This window comes from Aspergillus brasiliensis, assembly GCF_001889945.1.
Source record: "Aspergillus brasiliensis CBS 101740 unplaced genomic scaffold ASPBRscaffold_3, whole genome shotgun sequence".
Classification (NCBI taxonomy): domain Eukaryota; kingdom Fungi; phylum Ascomycota; class Eurotiomycetes; order Eurotiales; family Aspergillaceae; genus Aspergillus; species Aspergillus brasiliensis.
The window spans coordinates 3,429,789-3,447,270 of record NW_027137444.1 but is presented as its reverse complement, the minus strand read 5'-3'; the positions used below and the strand labels follow the sequence as shown (position 1 = coordinate 3,447,270).

General features: G+C 48.9%; 9 protein-coding genes and 2 non-coding genes across 11 annotated transcripts; 7 read left to right on the top strand and 4 right to left on the bottom strand.

Moving 5' to 3' along the window:
* Positions 1-101: 101 nt before the first annotated feature.
* On the bottom strand, positions 102-1,571 carry ASPBRDRAFT_40625 (glycosyltransferase). Its single transcript, XM_067624398.1, has one exon. It carries the CDS (start codon positions 1,357-1,359, stop codon positions 157-159), a length of 1,203 nt encoding a protein of 400 aa, XP_067482587.1. The 5' UTR covers positions 1,360-1,571; the 3' UTR covers positions 102-156.
* A 1,144-nt stretch (positions 1,572-2,715) lies between these two features.
* On the top strand, positions 2,716-2,788 carry ASPBRDRAFT_t80. The gene has a single exon. It is a non-coding gene; the product is annotated as a tRNA-Lys (tRNA).
* Positions 2,789-2,810: 22 nt separating this feature from the next.
* ASPBRDRAFT_t81 lies at positions 2,811-2,883 on the top strand. Its single transcript has one exon. It is a non-coding gene; the product is annotated as a tRNA-Lys (tRNA).
* Positions 2,884-3,308: 425 nt separating this feature from the next.
* ASPBRDRAFT_148157 (flavin-dependent quinone reductase) lies at positions 3,309-4,167 on the top strand. Its single transcript, XM_067619283.1, has one exon. It carries the CDS (start codon positions 3,394-3,396, stop codon positions 3,997-3,999), a length of 606 nt encoding a protein of 201 aa, XP_067482586.1. The 5' UTR covers positions 3,309-3,393; the 3' UTR covers positions 4,000-4,167.
* A 463-nt stretch (positions 4,168-4,630) lies between these two features.
* On the top strand, positions 4,631-6,013 carry ASPBRDRAFT_173232 (uncharacterized protein; the record flags this gene model as incomplete). Its single annotated transcript, XM_067619745.1, has 1 exon — positions 4,631-6,013. The coding sequence occupies one exon, from the start codon at positions 4,631-4,633 to the stop codon at positions 6,011-6,013; it is 1,383 nt and encodes a 460-aa protein (XP_067482585.1).
* A 784-nt stretch (positions 6,014-6,797) lies between these two features.
* ASPBRDRAFT_483304 (uncharacterized protein) lies at positions 6,798-7,398 on the top strand. Its single transcript, XM_067626071.1, has one exon. It carries the CDS (start codon positions 6,901-6,903, stop codon positions 7,219-7,221), a length of 321 nt encoding a protein of 106 aa, XP_067482584.1. The 5' UTR covers positions 6,798-6,900; the 3' UTR covers positions 7,222-7,398.
* Positions 7,176-8,262, top strand: ASPBRDRAFT_40622 (YukJ family protein). Its single transcript, XM_067624396.1, has one exon. The coding sequence runs from the start codon at positions 7,354-7,356 to the stop codon at positions 8,035-8,037; it is 684 nt and encodes a 227-aa protein (XP_067482583.1). The 5' UTR covers positions 7,176-7,353; the 3' UTR covers positions 8,038-8,262.
* A 495-nt stretch (positions 8,263-8,757) lies between these two features.
* Positions 8,758-10,562, bottom strand: ASPBRDRAFT_483212 (aldehyde dehydrogenase family protein). Its single transcript, XM_067626067.1, has 3 exons — positions 10,294-10,562; positions 9,448-10,227; positions 8,758-9,395 (listed from the first exon to the last, which is right to left on the bottom strand). Exons 1-3 carry the CDS (start codon positions 10,321-10,323, stop codon positions 8,772-8,774), a joined length of 1,434 nt encoding a protein of 477 aa, XP_067482582.1. The 5' UTR covers positions 10,324-10,562; the 3' UTR covers positions 8,758-8,771.
* An 844-nt stretch (positions 10,563-11,406) lies between these two features.
* On the top strand, positions 11,407-12,696 carry ASPBRDRAFT_173223 (NAD(P)-dependent alcohol dehydrogenase; the record flags this gene model as incomplete). Its single annotated transcript, XM_067619744.1, has 3 exons — positions 11,407-11,673; positions 11,724-12,496; positions 12,550-12,696. The coding sequence occupies exons 1-3, from the start codon at positions 11,481-11,483 to the stop codon at positions 12,694-12,696; spliced, it is 1,113 nt and encodes a 370-aa protein (XP_067482581.1). The 5' UTR covers positions 11,407-11,480.
* Positions 12,697-13,912: 1,216 nt separating this feature from the next.
* On the bottom strand, positions 13,913-15,051 carry ASPBRDRAFT_483200 (uncharacterized protein). The gene has a single exon (XM_067626066.1). It carries the CDS (start codon positions 14,942-14,944, stop codon positions 14,072-14,074), a length of 873 nt encoding a protein of 290 aa, XP_067482580.1. The 5' UTR covers positions 14,945-15,051; the 3' UTR covers positions 13,913-14,071.
* A 467-nt stretch (positions 15,052-15,518) lies between these two features.
* ASPBRDRAFT_40618 (uncharacterized protein) lies at positions 15,519-16,338 on the bottom strand. The gene is made up of 2 exons (XM_067624394.1): positions 15,788-16,338; positions 15,519-15,708 (listed from the first exon to the last, which is right to left on the bottom strand). The coding sequence occupies exon 1, from the start codon at positions 16,108-16,110 to the stop codon at positions 15,826-15,828; it is 285 nt and encodes a 94-aa protein (XP_067482579.1). The 5' UTR covers positions 16,111-16,338; the 3' UTR covers positions 15,519-15,708; positions 15,788-15,825.
* Positions 16,339-17,482: the final 1,144 nt, after the last annotated feature.

Sequence of the window (17,482 nt, the reverse complement as noted above, 5' to 3'; positions counted from 1 at the left end):
CGTGATTGTGGCGCGTGGGTGTTGTGAGCTAGCCGGTTTGAAAGGTAATATTAGTCTTGTTGGCGATTCTTGATCTCAGTCAGGAGATGGGTGTGGGTATTGTGAGGTCTATGCATTTCTAGCGTCTACTACATGCTATCTATACGAATATGGTGTTTATTCACTCCCGCAACAGCGCCCCCTCTTGATCGGCTCAAGCGCAGTGTACGGCTGTGTTGGCGGAAGCGCATCCTGACTCCAATGCACGATTGCATACCTCAGCCAATGCGCATACGTCCCGGGCACATTATCCGATCCATCATTTTCCCGCCACAGCGACCCGAGTGTCACATTCATCACCTCCAGGATATATCCGTGCGCGAGCTTAAATCCGAAACTCTTCGTCAGGCAAGCTTCGACGATCTCCCTCGCCTGCTTCTGCTCTGCGGTTTCCTCCTCACCCTCCTTGGGCAACGGCAATGACATGAGCTCGAACGCCTTCTGGCCATCCCATGCAGTCATGTCATTGATTAGCTGTGATCCCTGCATGAACTCAATGCCGTAGAGATGCTCCGCGACATATTCCGGACCATTCCAATTGTCTTCTTCATCCACTAACCCCATGACTAGAGTCATCACCTGTCCCTGGATAATATAGTCCGTTAACTCCCTGCACTGCTGCTCCGTCATGTTTCCGGTTCCAGTAAGAAACGGCAAATCCTTCAGCAGCGGACTTTGGTGCATTCCTTCCGTACTCGTCTTTCCCTCCCACAACTTCAACAGTAGGCGATGACACCGCTCAAATAGCGGGTTGTTACGCCTCGACATGAGAAAATAGTTGGTAAGACTGCGCGCGTTGACATCGCCAGCATTGTAGGAGAGCACCTCGAACCGCGAGTCCGGATTTCCGACCGTCTCGCGCCACAGTCGATCTACGTCGCCGATCTGGATCAGTCCGACGTCGGCGTATATTCCACCGTACTTGAGAAGTAGAGGTAAGCGGACGAGGTCGGATGTGTGCTGCTTCGCGTAGGTACCGCCGATGGTCTCTTCGGCGAATGCGCGAGGGAAGTTGTTCAAGTCATTGATGTCGATGAAGTTTGCTATGTTGAGAGGGGAGGACGGATGGCGGTCAACGACACGCACGACCCAGCCTGCTTTGGAGAAGCGCCGGTGCCATGCGCGCACGTTTCGCTTTGTATAGGGATGCATCGTGGAGTAGCCGCTGTGCCAAAAGAGCCAGATGTTCTTCTCGTCTGTGACAGGTCGTGGGTGGAGGAGGTCATGATCGACTTCGGAGTCTGATCGGAGGTCCAGGAGGTTTTCAGGAATTATATGTACCCCTTCTGGTATGGGATATGGTTGGCTGGAAGAATCCATGTTGTGGTGGTGAGCTGAGGATGTGGTGATTTGTACTAGTGGCATTGATCACTTGGTGCTCGATTCGGACAATATATGGGTGCTGCTAGATTTGTTGCTCTGTGAGAGGGCTTCGGAGTGATACTGATGTTAATAGTCAACAACATTCGGGATTCCATCCTCATTTATACAGATGTGGTATCTATACGATTACCGAATCTGGAATATCTGCGACCCACCTGGTGGTTAGGCGGTGCACGATCCGGGATGAGTGCAACATGACTCATGGTGAGTGAGGTGTTTTAAGACCAATCAGGTTAGTGCTCGCTTGTGGCGCAAGTAGGATATTATCACACTGCACTCTTGCATTGATATATCTCACTTCATTAATGGGGGTTCGGACAGGCCTCTGAGTATGTCGTTGATTTAAATCAAGAGGTTGGTGGTGGCTGAGTGATCTTTTGCTTTACGGGTGCTGTGGCCATGAGAGTGGCAAGGTATATGTTTCAATGTACTGTCACGACGCTAGTCCAAGGTAGGATCGGAGGTACGTACGGTTAAAGCAGCTTGAATCTTTTCTGCGGAATATAGACAACACCACGAGGGCATTGGGTCGCGGGTTCGATGCGACTGCAAAGCCGCCAGCTCAATGGGACAGTGTGCTGGTGCCTATGGACAGGTCATATAACCCCAGCGTATCATAGCATCTGCTCGGCGCATCCGAGAGGTCAGGTACTTACCATCACCACCCAGTATCCCATCGCATCCACAGGATAGTGAATACACTCTCATCTACGCGTCACGACGGCGCGTCTTCATTGGACAAATGGTAGGAGTGGATTTTGGCGATTCTTTTGACATCTCAGCTGGCGGACGCTTCTCATTGGTCTGTCTACATCATATCTGATCGATATCGACGGGGTATGTGACTGCATGAATGTGTGCACCTAGACTGCCGTTTCATGGTGACAGTTGGCCTTCTCTGTCGAGAATGTGTCCTTTTAGTGTTCTTAGCTGTCTATGCGTACGATTCACTGCATTGGGTATTGTTATCTATTGGTTCTGCTAGTATTCTGCCCTCCCAGTATAGAAAAGACAAGAATACGTCCTATCCGCAATATATATATCTCGACATACTGTAAACGAATAGGCACATTACCACCAACCCATGAAAGATGCCATTCCAGACATCACCAACTAAGCAATCAACCCCAATTCTCAGGAAACTCGCAAACACCAGTCTAGAACACTACTGATCAACGTACTCGAAGCATCCTAAGCCAAGTCACATGACCCACAAACGAACCTATACCCAAAACGGCCGCATCTTAGCGGTGGTTTCTGTAGCACTAAAAGGCGACAGCATTCACCAAGGAAGCCCGGCTAGCTCAATCGGTAGAGCGTGAGACTCTTAATCTCAAGGCTGCGGGTTCGAGCCCCGCGTTGGGCTGTACAACTTCCTCTTTCCCTTTGCCCGGCTAGCTCAATCGGTAGAGCGTGAGACTCTTAATCTCAAGGCTGCGGGTTCGAGCCCCGCGTTGGGCTAGAGGAGTTGCTTCTTTTTTCCTATCTTTTTCTTACTTTTTTTTGCTGGCGGATGGACGGTGTGCCGTACCCGCCGTGCAAGGTACATAGATAAGCATGTCTAATCTGATAACAAGCCGAGATAGTCACGTGCCATCGGCATATTTGCTACAGTCGGCATCACTCCGAAGAATGTGCAAGTCTTTTTGGAGCCCAAAAATACATTGATCCAGCGAGAAATGCACACTGTCAGAGCACACTGTCAGACGTAGTTAAAAAAAGCTCATACCAGCACAAGCATTATAAATCAACACCCACAATATTGACTCACCTCACATCAGCAAGCGGCCTTAACCTTCGGCCTCGGCCTTCGGACATGGCTTATCCGACAACCAAAACCATAACATACCAAACAACCTCAGAACCCATAAATACCCATACACCCCGTAGAACCGTACCACGGACGTAGCACAGACAAACAAACCATTCGCTACTCCCCACCAAAAAAGAAAGGAATTCTGAGAGATCATCATGCCTCCCTCCATCGGCCTCATAACCTGCAGCCAACGCACTCCCCGCGCAGGACCCCAAATTTCCACCTTCATCCACAATACCATCCGTGGATTCTACCCCCCGGAAACAGCCACCATCACGACTATCGACCTGGCAGAATGGAATCTCCCGCTTTACAACGAACCAGGGATGCCATCGTTCATCAGCTCAGCAGATGAGTACAAGCACGAGCACACAAAGGCCTGGTCACGGGAGATCTCGCGCCACGAGGCGTTCATCTTTGTCACACCGCAGTATAACTGGGGGTATCCGGCGAGTGTGAAGAATGCGATTGATTATTTGTTCCATGAGTGGAAGGGGAAGCCTGCGTTGGTGGTGAGTTATGGGGGGCATGGAGGTGGGAAGGCCGCGGCGCAGTTGAGAGAGGTGTTGCAGGGGGTGAGGATGAGGCCGTTGGAGAGGATGGTTCAATTGAGGTTCCCCGAGAGGAAGGAGGTTGAAAGGGCGGCGAAGGGAGAGGATTTGGGACTGGATGGGGAGGGAGGGTATTGGGTCGGGGAGAGGGAAGGGATTAAGGTTGCATTTGGGGAGTTGATTGCTGCGCTGGAGGAGAAGACTGAATAGATGGTATTGACTTCATGCATAGCCTGCACGGCGGTATATGGGATGTATTTAGCAATAGATTACTAGAGGAGATAGCACCTCACTGAAAGAAGGTACTATCACGAGTTAATGATACTGACTGGGTATTACCATGTGATGCCAGCCCGGTCATATAATCATAGATAAAAGATCAGATGCACATGTACGAACCGTATCAATGTTGTACAGACAACTCCATCCCTACCCCATAGTTGCGGTAAAAACCCGCAACAGCTCGATTGACTCATGATCATATAGAGAAACAAGGTAATCATGTCAAGGCTGAAGTCAGGTGGAAGGTGTCTTAATGGCGACAGTGTTCACAAATAGCTAGATGCAGGAACCAGGCACCCCTGCGGCTCACACGCCTTGATAAATCCCATGAGAGAAGCATATGATTCCTTGTTTGTTGTGAGGATGCCGGGATGTATCATCACGTACTCTCCAACTGGTCTATTCTCCAAACTGGTGTATAAGTAAGCCGTATTAGGAACCTGGCATTGCTGCAGCGACTCACGAAGCTGCTATTCTGTTTACGATGACCCGCCGGACATACTAGCAAGTCAACTCTACATTCACTTGAGATCCCTCAACTACCTGGTAGTCATCTCTGATGGTCCGCTTCATCATCCTATTTCTTTCCTTCGTAGGCCTACTACCAGTGGCTGCTCTTCCCTCCACAACCCACCCTCTCGAAACCATAACCTGCGACATCTGCATTCTAGGAGGCGGAAGCTCAGGGACATACAGCGCTATCCAGCTCAAAGATGCAGGAAAGCACGTGATAGTGATAGAGCCCAACAACCGACTCGGAGGGCACGCAGAGACATTATACCTGCCAGACGGCAACTACATCGACTACGGCGTCGAAGGTGTCTTCAACAACGAGCTCTCCCGCAATTATTTCCTCCGACTCGGAGTAAACTGGAAGCCACTCCTCCCACTAAACAAACGAATTGACTATGTCGACTTCACGACCGGCGAACGTGTCGACCCTCCAGCAGGGATCTTCCAAGCTCTCATATCGATGCTCCTCTACCGCTCATCTATAAAGCACTGGACATTCCTCACAAAAGGGGTATACGATCTTCCCGACCCCGTACCGGAAGACCTCCTGCGTCCATTTCGCGAATTCATCGAGGAACACTCCCTCGAAGCAGTCCTGCAGTTAGTGTTTCTCTTTTCTCAGAATGTAGGAAACCTTCTCGACATGCCCACCCTGTACGCGATCCAAAACTTCGGAGTCCCGCACGTTGACGCTCTCATTCACGGATACATTACGCCCAAGAACGGCATGTACGAGATATACAGACAAGCAAGGGAAATACTCGGTTCGGACGTGATGTTTCAAACAAACGTAATCGCAACAAACCGGTCCGACTCCGGAGTGGAGGTAACAGTCCAGCATGCGAATGGCACCCGCAAACTCATCAAAGCCAATAATCTTCTCATTACCTTTCCTCCACTTTTGAAAAAACTCCAAGGGTTCGACTTGGATGAAACCGAAACGGAACTATTCCAGAAATGGATCTGGAGGTCATACTACGTCGCCGTTGTCAATAATACCGGTATCCCGGATAAGCTGTGGGTCACCAATACCGACCCGACTAACGGATTGGGATATTTACCTCGCATGCCGTTCGATTTCTTACTGCAGTATATGGGCGCACCGGGACATTCAACCAGCAAAATAGTAGGCGATATGAACTTCACTGCAGACGATGCGAAAGACCTCATCGCAGCGGATTTTGCGCGGATGAAGGCCAAGGGGACATTTCCGATTCAGGATCCCCAGATTGTGGTGTTTGGAGATAGTTCGCCGGAGACGCTGATGGTGTCGCCGGAAGAGATTCGTGATGGGTTTTATCGCAAGTTGTATGCGTTGCAGGGGAGGAGGAGTACGTATTATACGGGGTTGACGTTTTGTTCGGATTTTTCGTCGTTGATCTGGGCGTATACTGAAATGGTGTTGGAGAGTATAAATTGGGATGTGTAGGGTTATCTGATCGTATATATGGTTGTTTTGCTCTGTCTCTATTCAGTCGGGTAAAATGCATGAAGTTTTATTTGCGTCGCGACTCGTGAAGTATCTTTTGGAAAACCACCCATTTCAACTGGAAGTGTAAGACAACAGTCTTGCTGGCAGACACAGGCACATATAGCGATACCGATACTGTTTCAGCACGGTGGGTAGACCCGGTCTGACTTCGAGGCTGCCACATTATCCCCTCCTATGACATGGTACTCCTGCGTGCGTAACAAGAGCTAAACGCGTAACGCAATATATGATCCATGTCCGGATGAAAGGCTGTTTAGGCTTACGAAACATCATTAAAGGAATTATGGCTCAATTTCAATGGATATCTCCAAGTGACATAGACTAACTACGCCACTGTATTAATAGGTATCACCAGTGAAACAAAAAGTACATCTTAGATAGAAGAACTATAGTATGTCTTAATGACCTCTACTATAGCCCATGACGTCGATAACCGCCACAAAAATCAAGCAAGTTACCCCAGCGCGGGGAACCTACACTCTTTTGCAGGCTGTAAATACTGTATCAATAGCACATACTACGTACACTCAGTCACTCTCCATAAGATACCATCAGCTAATTAGCACAGCATATCATCCATTGCGACGCCACCAATATGACAAGTGGCCTGACACATAGACCTGACACATTGATCGTCTCATATGTTACCTACTGTATACACAGTACATTCCCTAGTTAGTCTAGACCGCAATCCATAATGACGCACTACATCACTCCGCCCCCTACACGGTCAAGTAAAGTACAAAGTGCATGCACTCAGCTAGCCAGCCAACGCCGATCAAGATGAGGAAACCAAGATTAGGCGATGCCTCAGCATCCAATGAATGCAAATCAGATCGAAGGGGGTGACGATAGCTGGTGGGCTAAGCATTGAAGATTACGGAGTACGGCTGGTTGGTTGGCTGCGACGGGATGCCGTCCCGCACAGCGGTCGGGAGGAACGGGGCGGCGGGCTGCACGTGGGGAAAACCAGTCTCCCGCTTGGCTTATCGCTGGGATTTGGCTGGTTAGCCGATCGGCGAGATTGGCTTGTTGTTTTTTGTTCATTGTTTGATGTGTCGATTTTGTACTTGTCTTATCTATTGGTGGTGACTTTGGTGGCTTGCGTGACGATGATCGGAGGGCTGGTGGTGGGGGGGTGGTAGGTAGTATAAAGAGGGGCTATTGTGTTCCCTTTCGTTCGCCCATTATTGAGCTTTCTTGAATAGCAATTGAACCCCGTTAGTACCAGGACTTTCTCAAGAATCTTCAAGAAGCCGTCTTTATCAACACTCACAATGACCATCCCTCACTACGGCGTCTGGATTGCCCAGCCAACCCGCTACACCGCTCAAACCGAAGAGGAAGATCCCAAGTCCCCTCACATCTACCTCTACTTCAAAGATGACTCCTCCTCTAGCAAGGACTACGAAGCTGCTATCAACGTAAAATCCACCGGCAAGGACTCCCGTCTCGTATATTGGTTCGACCGAAACTTCACCCACTCGATCACCGAGCAGCTATCCAACCTCGACGAGGGATTCCACCTCCTCAAATCCTATTCCCACCGCAGTCGTCGTCACCAAGAATCTTCCTCCAAGCTCAAGGGTCTGGACTTCCTCCGCACAAAGGGTCTTGTAAATATCGAGGCGGGCGCTGTTCTCTCTGAGGCTGATACGGGGCCGCACAATGCTGTCTTGGAGGCACTGGAGCCTATTCTCAACGACGCGATCGATAAGAAAGCGACGGTGTATATCTTTGGGTCGTCGTATGGGTCGGGTATCCATGATGTTCATATGAATCAGGGTAGCGCGCCGTCGTATGAGAACGGGATTTATGAGGATGGGGCGTTGCTGTTTAGCTTTGAGGATGGGCATTGGGAGGCGGTGTTTTTGGCTTTCGCGTCGCAGGAGATCCCGACGAATGATAAGGGAGAGGCGGAGGAGGGAAGTAAGTCGTTGGCTAGTATTCTTGGACAGTAGATGCCTGTTTGTATTATTGAGATGAACTAAATGATGAAGTGTGATGACTTGGACGATTATTCCCATAGTAAGATTTAGCAGAATTTGATTGTTGGAGAACTGGATTCATCCTTTTACCTCAAATCAGCGCGGTGCAGCTGCGATTGTGGATCTTCTTCGGCCTTGACTTCGAAGCTTATAAAATCCCCATGATTGACTTGTAGAATGAGTCTCACGAGTGTGTAAAGATCTAGAGCCCCCACGATGCCCGGATGCCCTTTGTCCCATTTCGCTGCTTGGTAAGAGGGAGGGAAGGAATGATGTAGTGCATTATATGGGTACTCGGGATATCGCTCTAATTGCATGAGGAGGTGACTTTGGGTATGTTGGAAGGACTCAGCGGGTCTTTGGTGATGTAAGGAAGACGTTTAAGTGTGCGAAAGGAGACAAAAGAACAATGCCCGATGACAGGTAATGGTGGATGTCACTGGTGGTCACCTGATGAGAAAGCTATTGTACATGGTACATAGATGTAGCATCGGAAGTGACTGTACATGCTAGATCTGTGCTGACATAGCTCAACCGCAGAGGTACAAGAGTTTCTTTAATCCTTACATTGGACATACGACAATGAAAGATACGCACTACAACTCTCACACCAAGGCCATAAACATGAAGAGGTCTCAAAGACGCGCTCTATTCTCATATTCTCTATTCGAATAAATTGATTGCAGATAAATCCCACTCCATTACCATTAAGCCTTCTTCACCCACAACATCTGGGACTGGGTATAACTCTTCAACCCCTCGAGACCCCATTCGCGACCGTTTCCACTCGCCTTCATACCCCCAAAGGGAACATTCGGCGCAACCTGGAAGTGTGAATTGATCCACACCGATCCAGACTCCAACTGAGTACCGATCCGCTGCGCACGATCCACATCCTTGCTCCACACCGAGGCACCCAAGCCGGTATCAGTGTCATTGGCGCGAGCGATAACCTCGTCTTCATCGGACCATTTCATCACGGGGAGAATAGGACCAAAAGGCTCCTCTTGTACCACTCTGGCATTGTCAGGGGGATTGTCGATGATAGTAGGGGTAACAAAGTAGCCCTCTGATTCAGTGATGGATCCTCCAAGAACGGGCTTAAGGTTCTCGGTCTCAATGGAAGAGAAGAGATCTTTGAGCTTCCCGTATTGCATTTCATTCTGTACAGGTCCGAAGAATACATCGGGCTCTGTGCCATTGCCGACCTTGAGATTCTTAGTGAAGTTGACAAAGGCCTCGAGGAATTTGTCGTAGATCTTTTCGTGGACATAGAGACGCTTGATCATCATGCAGACCTGTGCAGAAACGAGGAAACTCAATGTGGCAAGCTAATTCATTGGTCAGCCTTCCCCAGCAAACACCGATAAGAGACAGACATACCTGCGGAACAACCGCGTCAATATCCACATCCTCACAAACAATGGCGGGATCATTTCCTCCCAACTCCAAGGTAACCGATTTCAAGGTATCCGCACAATGGCGCATGATTCTCTTCCCAGTCTCAGTTGATCCCGTGAAGCTAATCTTATTGATTCCCGGATGCGCCGTCATTAGCGGCCCGATATTACCGTCGTCGCTTAGTACCTGCACCACACCGGGCGGGAAGATTCTCGCCGCCAACTCCCCGATCTTCAACGCGCAGTACGGCGTGAATGGAGATGGTTTGATAATAATACAGTTACCCGTATAAACTGCCGGGGCGATTTTTCCTACCGCTAGCAGCAGGGGGAAGTTCCACGGCACGATGCCTGCGACCACACCCATGGGTGTGAAGCGTTGGATCACACGCTGGTCGGCAGTATCTTGGAGCACTTCATCATTGAGTTCGAGTTGCGGAATTTGTTTGCACCATGTTCCGGACATGCCTACTTCGATAGCGGCTTGACCGTGCGGCTTGCCCTGTTCTTGAACCAGGAGAGCCGTGAGCTCCTCAGCGTGTAGATCAATGGCTTCACCTAGGGCGACAACCTTGCCACGACGCTCGGAGGGGCTTAATTTGGACCATGCTTTGAAGGCGGTCCGGGCGCTATCTACAGCACGGTTCAGGTCTGACGCAGTGGAGACGGGGACGGGAGAGTTGGGCTTGCGCGTGGCCGGATTGAGGCTGTAGCGAGTTGTTGATGTGGTTGTGAGTTCATTGTTAATAGTGTTGTAGAAAGTCTGTAAAGGAAAATCAATCAATGTGTGTCGGAATATTAAAGTGGATGGAAATCAGTAGAAACGTACAGTGAAATCAATCTTATCTAAGGAACCCATTTTGAAGTGGAAGGTAACCCGGTTTAAGTTCGGATGAAATGAAGTGAAGGACTATTCTCCTGATTTGAAGAGATTTCTCTGTCTTATAAGCCAATTCTAGTTAGCATTCGTGGCTTCGTATTTGTATCTTGGCTGGATGGGCTACAGCTCAACACTCCCCACCTTTCAGCTTCCAGGTGGGGATAAAGTGGAAATTATGGGCCGCATGCCGCCCCGACGAATACGAGAGGCGCGTTGCCGTGTGACGAGTGACGACGCGTGACGGCCGGCGCACATCACGAAGTGATGCTAGTCCGAGTAGCGTGGACTAAATAATGAGCACTTGTGATCGTCGGGATCAATGATGTTCTCCGGAAACTACCCGAGAATAGGAGATACGGGTTCGCGGGGCCCCGCGACTCACAAGCTCGATAAGCTTCTTTTCACGATATCCGGATGGAGTTTCGGCTTGGTAGGTAGTCGACGGCAGATCAGATCGGGAATTGCACTACCTTACGCCCGAAAGTTAGATAACTACTCGTAAACCCCGTAGGATGGAGATCTGCGAAGCGGTCAGCAGCTGAAGGCTTGGCTGCTCACAGATCCACGGCTGCTCTTGTCATGTCCGCCAATGAGACTTGACTATTTTCAAGAAGATGAGAGGAGTCACATCGGGGATGGTTTCTGAACAGTCCCGTCAGTTCGGTATGGTTTCTATCGTCGACGAGAAGCGCAAGCATGTTAGTCTCTTGGATTATTGGATAATTACTCCACCAAATCTGCACGCTTAGCTGTGAAACTGACTCTGTAATTGGTGGCCCATCAATAACTTGTGACGCAGGAAGGGATCATCGAGTTTAATCCTGGTCCCTAGTGGAGTGCTTAGTAAACTTTAATCAGTTCTCCCCGCAGTTCAGAATCCGGGGTTTGGTGCCCATCTCTGGTATTCGGTTATAACCAAGGATCGGGTTCAGATCACGGCAGATCCAGAGATAGAGCTGATTGGCATACCTAGCAGTCTCATATTGAGACCAATTTTGAGGCAGGTAGTAGGATATGACGCAGGCGTAGCACTTAAATAAGAAGGGCTTCTCCGTGGTTTGGCCGGACATGCGCGAAGAAACCTTTCGCACTGAGAAAGTGTCTATTCAGAAACTTTAACTTAAGAAACCGACATCATGGCTGCAACCGCAACAGCACTGGTAATGAGAGAGGTTAATAGTCCTCTCAAATTGGAGGACATCCGCCTGAATGACCTGAGAGCCGACGAAGTGCTTGTTGAGATTCATGCGACAGGCATCTGCCATACAGATCTTTCCTGCATGAACGGAAACCTGCCTGCATCTGCCCCATGTGTATTTGGACACGAAGGTATGCCGAACACTCTTGAATTTCTGGTAACCTACTTAAAGTTCACCTAGGGGCTGGCGTTGTCGTGAAGACCGGCAGCAGTATCACACATCTCCACGCAGACGACAAGGTGTTATTGAGCTATGCGTTCTGCGGAAACTGTGAACAATGTACCAGCGAACACCCGGCATATTGCAATCAGTGGGTGCAGTCCAATTTTGGTCAACAAAGATCAGATGGAAGCTTTACCTTATCCTTCCCCAATGGAGATCCTCTGCGCGGTAATTTCTTCGGTCAGAGTTCCTTCGCAAGTTTGGCGATTGTGCACGCATCATGTGTCGTGAAAGTGGACCCCGAATGTCCGCTGGATAGATTCGCACCCCTAGGCTGCGGATTCCAGACTGGGGCAGGAGCAGTGATAAACACACTTGATGTGCAACCCGGATCCAGTCTAGCAGTGTTCGGTGCTGGTTCCGTAGGTATGAGTGCTATCATGGCAGGAAAAATTCGTGGCGCGAAGACTATCATCGCCGTGGACTTGAATCAGGATCGACTAGAGCTTGCGAAGAAGCTTGGAGCCACACATGCCATCACCGGATCTGACGAGGACATTGTCAAGCAGATTCAGGAAATTTGTCCACCCCTTGGGGTGCAATATGCCGTTGACTGTACCGGTGTTCCGGCGGTTGTTGAGAAGGCTATCCAGGCGCTTGGGACACGAGGAAAGTTGGCCACTGTTGGTGCCCCGACACCCAGGAAAACGGCCAAGGTCGATATATTTGCACAACTGGTCTTTGGTCGCCAGTATGTAGGATGCTGTGAGGGAGACGGACAGCCCGAGAAGGTAAATATGCCCCTACACAACTAAGAAGATTGGCCTCGCTAAGAAGAACTTAGTTCTTGCCATACCTCATTGAGCAAAACGCCAAAGGGAACTATCCAATTGAGGAACTCATCAAGAACTACCCGATTGAAAAATACGACGAAGCAATCAGCGATATGAAGACTGGGAAGACCTTAAAGGCAGTGCTACTGTGGAAATAGAGTACTTATGACCTTTAAGAGGCTCCATAGCTTCCAGAGCTCAAATCTTTTGATAGATTGTTGATGATAAGGCTAGAGCGGATGAATTTGATGGTGTTGATGGTGTTATGCAGAGTGAAGAAGCGACAACCGGGACCGTGCAAGAGACCATGATGCCTGATCATGTGATTCATTCAAGTACAAAGCTAGACAACTAACGAATATACGACCATGTCTGTGCTATATCTTTCCTCAAAGTGAAGTATGAATCAACGTTGTAATATCATTCTGGTGCAACGTCAGAAAGGTGCTAGATCGCAGAATTCTCCCAAAATCAACAAGCTAACAAATAGAAATCCCTATATCCGCTGTAGATACTTGACTATCTCCAAGCGACCTTCCTTTCTCGCTAAGTCCAGAGGTGTATGTCCATCCTCGTCAATACTGTCGGGATCAGCTTTGTTTTGCAAAAGAAGCTCGACGCACGCAGTATGTCCTTTCTCAGCAGCTGCATGCAATGCGGTCTTACTCCGCTGACAATGGACCCCGATGTCAGCTTCATAACGTAGTAAATATTGGATGACCTTTATATGACCGCTGGAAGCCGCTTCAAACAGAGGGGTGTTGTTGCTGAATCTCGCTTTGGCATTGGAATTGGCCCCTGCTTTGAGAAGCAGTCGCGTTAATCCGTTATGACCCATCCTGGCAGCGTAATGCAGCGCAGTGAGATCCCAATTCTCGGTTGTAGTGTTTGGGTCACCTCCCCTTTCAAGGAAGACCTTCACCGTTGGCATATTACCAGCTTTAGCTGCTTCAACCAGTCTCCTCCCGTAGTCCTTCCGCGCGCGAGGGTCAATTGGCTGTTGGGATGGACGTGAGCTAGGCGGTTTTGGAGACGTGTTTCGATCTGCTGGTTTCTTTTCACCATCAACTTCCTTTAGCTGTTGAGGAGGCAGCTCAACTGGAACAGGTGCAACTCGACATTGATGTGTTGCCTGTGTATATTTTGGTGGAGGCTCGCAGATCCATGGTTGTTGGTAAAACTGCGGATTCTGGACGGAAAAGTTCGGGGGATTGGCTTTGGCCCCCGGGTTGGCCCCGTGCGCTGGAACTGCAGGAATACCCAAGTTGATATTTTCCGGAATATCAACCTCGGGAGGATTGGGTGCAGCTGGAGCTATACGATTGTTGTTAGGACTATGGCTGCAGGAGGAGACAAAGGTGTAAGTGGGGTGCTCACCATTTGGGGAGCCCGACCCCTCAATCAGAAGCAGTAGGTCTCTTGTGTATGCAGCGGCAGTGAGCGCGGCATAGTTTTGCCACAAGTCATTCTTATGGGAGTCTGAGTAGTCGCAAACTCCTCGAATGACAAGGCACTCAAATGCTTCCTGGTAATTCATAGGTTAGGGAATGACTCTATAGAACCAGAAGTAGTATCTTCATTGCTCACCAATGCACCTGCTGCCTCCATCTCAAAGCACAGAACGTTGTGCTTTTCTCTCAACACCTCCCGGACCTTGCCATTCTTGATGACCTGGTTTCCTGACCCAATAAGCCCGTAGTGTATACGTGGCTCGCTTGTTCTCCGTGCTTTTCGGCTTATGACCATGTGTTTACTGCAATTGGCACAATCATCGCCCGGCACATGATCATATTCCGCACGATATAGAACATCATTCACCATACCAGGGTGAGAGAACTCGTCGCACATTATGGGGTTCTTCTCCAAAATTTCGTTGATGGCATCTGCCAAACCACCATTTTTCCTCATATACCTTGCCCTCATGACATTGATGGCTGCCAAAGCTTTTCGTGCTGGTTTCCGAAGAACCCCTGTTGTTGTGAAATCGTCGTCCAGTCCTCGCTTGCCAAGATCGTACTGTAGTACTCCAGGATGTCCAGCACCTGGAGTGCTGACGACCACATCTCCTAAGCGAATATCATGGGTTTTGCTTGGCACACCACCTCCGATACCCACCAGCAAAGCGAACTGAATGGCTGGAAAGGCACGTTTCATCATGTTTGCTGCAAGGGCTGCCTGAGTGACTCCATATCCACCAGCGGGCAGGACGGCCAGGACGACGTTATGACCACCAATTTGGCCAAATTCGTATTGGTTGTCGTCAAACTCTGACATAACTTCCAAGTCAGATGGCCTGCCATGTTCCATGTCCAACATGACTTCTGCTGCTGTGAGCTCGAGAGGCAAGGTGCAGACCCAGCCTACTCGATAGTCAGCGCATCGTAGTTGAGGGCCGTAAGTATGCATAACTATTTCATAAGGATTTCAAACGAGGCAACAGAATATAAGTGGTACTTGATGTGAAAGGAAATTGAAGGTTCATTGTCTCCTCCTTGCGAGGGGCGTTGCCGAACTTTTGTATGTTTGTTTGTCTGCTCAATGTTAGGCCGCAAAGCATTCTCATTCCCTTATCAGCAGTCATTGCCAACTAGTTGTAAGTGTAACTCAGATTTACAAGTGTTCGGGCAGCTATACCTTCACGGACAGGTGTCCAAGGCTGCTTTGAACTCTCGGAACTTGACGGAATAGAGTGTATGGCCTTGCGAATGTATACGTGGAACAGTTGGATGATGGCGCCTGAAGTAACTATATTACATGAGGAATTATGAAAGATTGATTGGTGCTCTTGAAGCTATTCCGGAAGTTTGAATTTGCACTTCAGTAATGACAGGAATGCAACTATCTTGGATTTCTTTCTTTCTTTCTTTCTTTCTTTCTTCTGGTTTATTTTGTTGAATGGATTTCTGATTTCCGGCTTTCTGTTCCACCACTCCGACTATGATAGTACATTGCTTATCTACGGGCCTTTGATGTGCCTCGATGTGCCTCGATGAGCCATTCCATAACTGTATTCGGTATCTAAAAACGTAAAACAAGACTGAAAGCACGGAAATAATCACGTAACCGCTGAAAATCATGTATAAAGCGAGAATATCTGAAGACAATTATCAAAACCGCCACTCCAATAAGTCGACCTCACTTCCAAGCAACCATATCTGTTTGGACACTGTCTGAATAAAACCCCACAATTAGATAAGCCAAGGCCGCTATAAGACGAAGGAAAAGGCTGTAAAATTAACAAGAGCTTACCTGAGCCCGCCTGGGCCTGACGCGAGCCCGATAAATGTCTAAGGTATTTTCTTCAACTCCTCGGCCAATGCCGGGCCGAGCCTCTCAAACATCTCTATCGCCATACTTTGGGCCAGGTAGGAAACCATCCACCTTTTGTACTTGTCGCCCGACTTTTGATAAGCTTCTATCTTCTCGATACCGCAGTGCACGGTCAAATGGCTTTGCAAGAGCTTTCGAAGTGGGATACTATTGGCTGCGTTTGTGATCTCGCTGAGGGTTTCGTCAACAATTGCAGCTCCGGCATTGTTGTTGGATGGTGCAATGGGTGGTGGTGGTGGCATGATTTCTGTGGAAAAGGTAGCGGAGTGATAGTTGAAAGATGAAGAATGATCTTTGGAAGGTTCTCTGAGTGATTGTTAATGTGCCGTTGTCTGAAAGTACAATCAGCCGATGTGAACTTGACTAGGACTATATAGTGTTTAACAACATATATGTAGAATTAGAAGAACCAGGATATTCAGAAAGCAGATACTGCTAGCATAGCCTCATTGTTGGACAGTATAGCCCAGGAAAGCAAGAGCGCCCAACAAGCAGACAGCGTGGATGGGCGCATTGCAGACAGTATCCCTACAACTAACAGATCATTACCAGAGAGTTTCACCCACGAGGTTGAACGATTTCTGCTTAGAGGAGAGGCATCTGGAGGTGATTCAGGGCACGAAGTACATTGTAATCCCCTTGATAGTCAGCAGTTTCATTGTCCGATTAGGGTACTTGGGCGTGACTGCATTAGACATCGAAAAACATGAAACAAATACTTGACTGGCGAAGAATTCTACGCAGGCAGCTGATCAGAAGCGGTGTAGATCGGTGTGTCTGATACAAACACATTCAGCAGATAGGGTTTCCTTACTGGACGTCAGCCCGGGCCTGGGAAGATAGAAGATTGCACGTTTGCGGGCACACTGCGTATCAGCTGGGGAGATGCCAGCAGGATGGTCGACGTGTTGCCACGTATCGGGTCACGGAGAGTTTGCCTTTTATCATGTTCATGCAGCGCAAGGCTGAGCGTTGTGCAATGAGTGATGATTGGCTACTAGGCTATCCCTCCCTTTATTTGCTTGCATGCAATGTTTCGGGCAGACCGTACTAAGTAGTGATGTCATCAAGTTTCATCTAAATTCTAAATCTTTAATATTATATTCGCATTCGCATGTACGGAGTCAGGCACAGATGGATAGTTACAAGGGTGAGCCCATCTGGCAACCCCAACCGTGGAATCGACCACCCATAGAGTCGAACATGGAGACAGCAATGAGAGCAGCGACCGGCACTCCAGACATTAGGCATCAAGATCAGCCTCTTAGGCTGACCCAGAATATGCTGTCAGAAAGAGCTGTTCTCATTTGCAGGCCATATATCTATCGCCATACTTTGGGAATAGAAGGGGGTGTTTCTCCGCGGTTGCCGCGCAACGTCGGGGTAATAGAATGTTATACATTCGTTAGTTATACGTGCATGATATCATACGTGCCCCGCCCCACCCCGCCTGTCCGTCAGCTGTTGCTTTCTTTGACAGTTGTTCCACAAACATTCTTCACCCAAAATTTATCAGCCTCTTCAAGGGTAACACCTTGAAATTTTCGTACTAGTAGGAGGTTTGCTATGTGGTATTGGGTTTTAAACCCCCTAATCACGCGACGGTGTCTATGG